Raw genomic sequence first — 6,835 nt, forward strand, 5'->3', positions numbered from 1 at the left:
GGAGGAGAGAGAGAGAGAGAGAGAGAGAGAGAGAGAGAGAGAGAGAGAGAAGAGAAGAGAAGAGAAGAGAAGAGAAGAGAAGAGGAGAGGAGAGAGAGAGAAAGGAGAGAGAATGAATATGAGAATGATGGACCCAAAATATCTGGATTACATAGTGAAGAACCTGGCCCTAGGGCTGGAAAGTTCTGGACAGAGGGCAGGGTATGCCAGCCATGTTCTGTAACTGCTAGGGACTGAGGGATGCTGGGAGAACACGGAGCCCAGGACTGCTTTGGTATGTTAAATAGGCACCATGTCTTGTTTGTCTCTGAACTGAAACCCAACACAACTCACTTGATGACTGGGCTCACCGTGCAAAGGGAAGAAGAGAGTATTACAGAATGGATTTTCTTAGCACACGAAGTAGAAGAAGAGGAAGAGGAAGAAGACATATAAATTTTTTTTTGATTTAATCATAAAAGGTAGAATAAGACTATGTTGATTATCAAGCAGAATTCTTGGAACTTTTCAGAGGGTGTGTAAATGTTAGTGCCTCGAGAAGCGGGGTTACGTGGTGGTTGTTGGCTGTTTAGTGAGGTTGGCTGCAGTTTGTTAGTAATTGTGCTCCAAGAAGAAATGAAAAAAAAAAAAAAAAGATGAAGGGATCTCTTTCCTCTGTCCCCTCTATCCTGGTTCCCCCCTGTTTAGTGTTAGGGAGTTAAGAAAGTGGAGAAGGATAGGAGAAAGAGGAACCCACAAAGTAGTAAAGACCAGCTACACACATGTTTTTGTGAATGCTAGTTGTGAACACAGAGAGAGGCTGGGGGGCGGAGGGGGGGGGAGACTGTTACAAGTTAGTCTACCCAAAGGAGATGAATTTCATTTCTGAGTGAGTTGGTGGAGGGGAAAGGTGTTAGAGGAAGGAGATCAGGGAAAGTGGTAAATGCAGGCCTGTGAGTAAACATTTGCTATGTAGATTTAAGCGAGTGCCCTCTTCACTGCTAAGAATGAGGCCTTTCAAATGCAAATTTACTTTAGAAAAGGAAATTTTGTTCCCTGCTGGGCAGCATGGGGCGGGGGTGGGGAGTTGATTTCCTGTAGCCTTTTGCTCCCAGTAATAGCTAGAGGCCTAGGTTAAAGCCTCCTGTTGTGTAGGGTGTGGTGACATGCACGCCTTTAATCTCGGAAGTCAGAAGCTGGGGGCTCTCTTGAGAGTTTCAGACCAGCCAGGGCTACATGGTGAGACTGTCTCAAAAGTAAAATACTGTAAGGGTCCCAAATCTCTGAAGGAAGACCCCAGATTCAGTATGCAAAAACAAAGAGTGTTTATTCTGTAGAAACAACCAGCATCCTAGGGGCAGCCATTCTTTGAAATGGTGACCCCAGACAAAGGCACACAGACCTTCTTATACGGACGGAATCAGGGGGAACTCTTTAGGATTAGGTAATCTAAAATTTAATTTTCGAGTTCTAGGGGGTTCACAGGTGGTCAGTGGTCTGTATTCCTGTATCATGAACGGTTAACTATGTGATGAAATAGGGCTGTCCAGCGCAGATCGCCCATTCTGAGATAGTCCCCCGCGTTTGTGGTTATCTTCTTTGGGAGGGGGTTTTATGATCTTGTTCTGGATGTTATGGTCTGTCCTTGGAGCTGGTGATTTAAGGTCTTTTTTTAAAAATCAGGCCTGGTCCTCAAATGGAGACAAGTGGGGTTTATGTTGTCCTTACAATACAAATATAAAAGTGAAGCTGTGCATTTTGAGGAATTATTCTATACAGGTTTACGGTAGTGGTTAATTGTGCACAGTGAGAGGCTAGCTTTGCTGGGGACTCAGAAGTGATAGGATGGTCAGAAACATGCAGGTGTAGCCCTGAGCTTCCACACTAATGTCTCTGACTCCTGTGGTATTCACAGGTATCTGTGCTAAGTGCTGAAAGGGTCCATGATTCGAGGAAGACACCCCAGATTCAAATAGTATGTAAACACAAAGAGTGTTTTATTCTGCAGAAGTTCAGCATGCTGGGGTCTCCCATTACCAGAATAGAGAGACAACCAAGTGAGCTTGCAGGCCTGATTTAAAGCACATTAGGGAATTCTAGGGAAAGTGACCTCTATGTTGGGTCCATCTCTATGGACATTCCATTACCGGGGTGTGGGGACTGTAAGCTTGCCGGGGAGATCTGTAAACTGTTGCTGAGGAAGCCTGGAAACAGCTGCTGACCCATCTGTCCTTGCTTCAGGTCAAGTGGTGGGGCAGCTTCTGAGGCCTGGACTTGACCAGTTCTTGGAAACAGATTTAGGCCCAGTCTCCTTAACTGCCGATTTGAAGCCTGTCAAGGAATCAGCCAGGCCTTCTCAGTGCTTACTCTGCAGAAGCCCTAACTATTGAAGGTTGGAAACTAAAGGAGGGATGCTTTGAAAAGCTCTTTCCCGCTCAGTAGCTTTTGTGTCTTCCCGAGAAAGTCCAATCCTAATTTAATAATATTAGGTTCCTCGATTTATTTAACTCCCATCTTGATGTGCATCACACATAATTCTCTCTACACAGCTAAGGCCTCAGTTCCTCCTCAGATAATGCCGATTCCCAAGTCAGCAGATATTTCAAATATTGTTCTCTCTGCTGTGGGACAAATTTCCAAAAAATGGTCTGCTCTGCTCTGGAGAACACAGGGTTCCTTCTGAGGGTTGTTGGTCTTATAGATTAAAAAGAGATTTAAAAGGGAACTCAGAAGAATACTTGAGGACAATTTGGAGTTTGGGGGTGGGGGGAAGAAAAGACAGGCAAGCCCGAAATTTCAGCTGTTGCCTAGAGGAGAGAGATGGCTAACGGAAGGAGAGTTAGGCTCTCTGAATCAGCAAAGGATGTTTGAGCACCAAAATGGGAGGTGTGCTGTGTAGGTGTGGCTCTTCAGGGACAGAAACTGTAAGGGCAAAAGGTTTAGGATTTTGGCTGGTTAATAACCAAGAAAGGGAGATAGAGGTAAAAAGAAGTTATGTTTTCTTAGGATGCAGAAAAGCAGGAAGGATTAGCAATGAGGATTTAAAGTTAACTACATGGAGAGAAGGGACTCTAGGGTACATATCTCATTCAGGGGGTAGTTAGTCTTTTCATCTTAACATATCTTTAAGTAGGACAGCATTCATGAGGGGCAGCTTCCTATCTTGGTGACTGAGATCTATTTGGGTTAGCTTCTAAGACAGGGGCCTGTACTATGCTTTTGTGACCTTACAGTATCTTTTGCCATTTCAATAAAACTTTACAAAAACAGGTTGTGGCCACACATGGTCACAGACTGGTTTTCTGACCTCTGCCCTACAGCATGACCTGTCTACAAGGCTTTGGATTCTGTGATGAGGAGTCCAAGAGATAGATGGCAGGGGCATGGGACACTTGGGGACGATAGTCAGAAGACTCTTTTGCAAGCAAACTGACTTTGTCAGGGTCTCGCACTAGTCGAGGAGAGCTAGAGGTATTGGGGAGGGGAGGCCTGCCAAAGCCATGGTTCTTTCATGGACTGCAGGCTTCCAGAGCCAAGATGCTCTCCTTTCAGGGGCATTATTAGAGCAGCCTGGAGCACGTGTTTGAAAAGTTCTGGACAAGTGCTGGAGAGGTGGCTCCGTAGTTAAGAGCAGTTGTTGCTCTTGCTGGCGGCTCAGGTTTGGTTCCTAGCATCACAAGCAGGTCCATGGCAGGCATCAGGCACACATGCAAGGTATATACCTGCAGACCAGATTGCACATTGGCACAGGCCTTTAATTCCAGCACTTGAGAGGCAGAAGCAGGCAGAGCTCTGTGAGTCTGAGGCAGCTTGGTCTACATATTAAGCTTTGGAGCATCCAAGGCTACACAACGCTGTATCAACAAAACCCAACAAGAACTAAAAACAAAGTATCCCAAATATTAAAAAAGAAAAATTAAAAGGTTGCATTACTTACAGGTCTAAGATTAGGGTTATTCAATACAACTGGGAGATGCCTTGCATTAGGACAGCCCCAAAATGTAGCCGAAGAGACATACTATGGCTGCAGTGGTGATTAAGGTTAAGATAGAGCTAACACTGACACTCTGGGCTGATGCCAGAGTAAATGTTAATACGTAAAGTAGAGATGAAACCAGGATTTCCCTTTTCTTCCTTCATCGGTTTTGTGCCCAAAGGGAGTTTGGTATTGCTAAGTTTAACAGGAAAGCTAGATAGATTAGAGCCCTAGAGATCCTTATGCGTACTTTGAGGAATAAAATTTCATGCCACGTTGTAGCCACTGTCTTTGAAGTTCTGCTCATGCCTTGATATTGGTAGAACCAAGGCAGGAACAAGTTGAGACAAATTCTGCTTATTTTTTCCACAAGGTCTTCCTATGTAGCCCAGGCTGACCTCCGATTTATGGTGATTCCCTCCCCCCCCCCCCACTTCCTCAGCTTCCTAGTTCTCAGATCATCATAGAAACTGGGACAACTCCGGCACATGCGAGGAAGTGCTGTCCCACTGGGGCAAACCTCCAGGCTCAACTTTCTTGTCAAAGTTGTCTTCTGTCTCTAGTGGTCTCACATGGTGCTTGAAGGACCTATAGGGAGGCTAGCTAGCTTCAGGGTGGACATATGTCCAATTAAATTAGATTCTTCTTAAGTTTGAGGACAAATCGAGGCTTCTCATTTGAGCTAGGAGGGCTCTCTCTATATTAAGGCAGGATTACTTACTGGATAGGTGCCAGTACTAGCTGAGAACTTTGAGAGATGGTTTTGAACTTAGTTTTTGCTCTTGAATAAAGCTTCATAATACTACAAGAATGAAGTGGGTCAAGGAGTGTAAGTTACTTTAAACAGTACCTGGAGCATCACAAGACATTAGTATATCACACCAACTATAACGTTAATTACCCCACAGCAGCTCTGATGTGTGCTTCTGTTTAGGGAGGAGACTTTGGTGATTCCCCCCCTCCCCCTCCTTTCGGTGTATTGATGCAGTTCCAGATCTGGCCAGTAGATGGAATCAAAATCTCAGGGCAAAAATTGTTCTACTTCCCTTGAAGAGAAGCCATTCCTATTTGTGGTCTGGCTGTCTGGTATTGGTAAGGAGACCACTGGCTGCATTTCAGTCAGCTCCCCAAGGCTTTTTTTTTTTTTTTTTTTTTTTCCTCTAGCATCAAGCTAATGATACCGGGACATTTTAATTATTGGTATGGGAACAGCAGCACAGATGTAACAAGGAGCTAGAGAGATGGCTCAGCATTTGTGTTCTTTCCAGGACCAGAATTCAAGTTAGGCACCCATGTCAGATAACTCAACTGTCTGTCACTCTAGTTTCAGGGGACCTCTTCTTGCCTCCTCAGACATTTGCACACTCACACAGAGACATAACGCAAAAATCAAGCCGTGGGCCAGAGAGGTGTTTCAGCAGTTAAGAGCACTGGCTGCTCTTCCAGAGGTAGTGAGTTCAACTCCCAGCAACTACATGGTGGCTCACAACCATCTGTAATGGGATCTGATGCCCTCTTGTGGTGCGTCTGAAGACAGCTACATTGCACTCATAAAACAAATAAAAACAAAAAACTTTTAAAAACAAAAATAAAACCTTAAAAAATAAATATGATACTTTGGCAAGGGAAAGGAATTAGAAATAAGGTCAATGAGATGAAGCGTACAAGGACAAGGACGAATTAATAAAATGAAAATACAGGTAGATTACATTTGATTCATGTGGTAAGGTTTCACAGAGTTATACTCCTTTACTGGATTGCTCTTCTTTGTGTCTTACAGTCTGTCATCTACTACAGAGGCAGGATAGGTCTGAAGATGGTAGGGAGGAAAATTTAAGCCTACAAGGCATGCACACTTCCCATTCCGCTCACTGAGAGTGTCAGCTGGGCTTCACTTCCTTCCAGAGCAGCCTCCTGAATGCCCTCTTTACTTCCTTGTTCCTTAGGGTATATATGAGAGGGTTAAGAGAAGGAGTTCCCACAGCATAGAAGAGACCAAAGAACTTACCCCTCTCTCGGGCATAAGGATTTTTGGGCTGCAGATAAACAGCAATGACTGAGCTGTAGAAGAGAGTGACCACAATGAGGTGGGATGAGCAGGTCCCAAAAGCTTTCCTGCGCCCCTTTGCAGAGCTTATTCTCAGCACTGCCCTGGCAATGGCACCATAAGAGACCAGGATGAGGCTCAGAGGCACAACCAAGATGAAGACACTGGCAACCGCCATCTGGATCTCATTATAGGTGGTGTCCCCACAGGACAGTCGAATCAAAGCAGGGACCTCACACACGAAGTCGTCAACCTGACGGTGGGGACAGAAGGGCAGGCGCAGAGTGGATGGCGTCTGAACCAGTGACTCCACTAGGCCAATCGTCCAGGCCACAGCTGCCAGCTGGCAACACAGGCGGGGGTGGATGATGGTGGCATAGTGCAGGGGCTGGCACACAGCCACATAGCGGTCAAAGGCCATCACTGCTAGCAGGATGCACTCTGTCGTCCCCAGAGATAAGAAGATGAAGAGCTGGACAAAACATCCCAGGAAGCTGATGGTCTTTGAGGGGCCCCAGAGGTTGAACAGCATCTGGGGGACACAGGTTGTGGTGAAGCAGAGGTCCAAGAAGGAGAGGTTAGAGAGGAAGAAGTACATTGGAGAGTGGAGCCTGGGGTCCAGGATGGACAGCAGGAGGATGAGTGTGTTTCCTAGGAGGGTGAGGAGGTAGGAGCACAAGACAACCACGAAGAGAACCTTTTCCAGGTGTGGGTGTTCAGAGAAGCCCAGCAGGAGGAAGCCCACAGGGGAGCTCTGGTTGACCATGGTGTCTGTGTCTAGTTGGAGGAAAGAGACTGTCAGCTTAGTGTGGTACAAAGGACCTGGTGACAAT

The 6,835-nt window shown here is 45.8% G+C and overlaps 1 protein-coding gene across 1 annotated transcript; it reads right to left on the reverse strand.

Moving 5' to 3' along the window:
- Positions 1–5,803: 5,803 nt before the first annotated feature.
- Positions 5,804–6,835, reverse strand: LOC110335640 (olfactory receptor 2H2). Its single transcript, XM_021217917.1, has one exon. It carries the CDS (start codon positions 6,766–6,768, stop codon positions 5,836–5,838), a length of 933 nt encoding a protein of 310 aa, XP_021073576.1. The 5' UTR covers positions 6,769–6,835; the 3' UTR covers positions 5,804–5,835.

The sequence above is a fragment of the Mus pahari genome, chromosome 18, assembly GCF_900095145.1.
Source record: "Mus pahari chromosome 18, PAHARI_EIJ_v1.1, whole genome shotgun sequence".
Lineage (NCBI taxonomy): Eukaryota > Metazoa > Chordata > Mammalia > Rodentia > Muridae > Mus > Mus pahari.

Excerpts from the sequence above, each read along its gene's own strand:
- LOC110335640 (XM_021217917.1), bottom strand. The coding sequence starts at position 6,768 with ATGGTCAACCAGAGCTCCCCTGTGGGCTTCCTCCTGCTGGGCTTCTCT.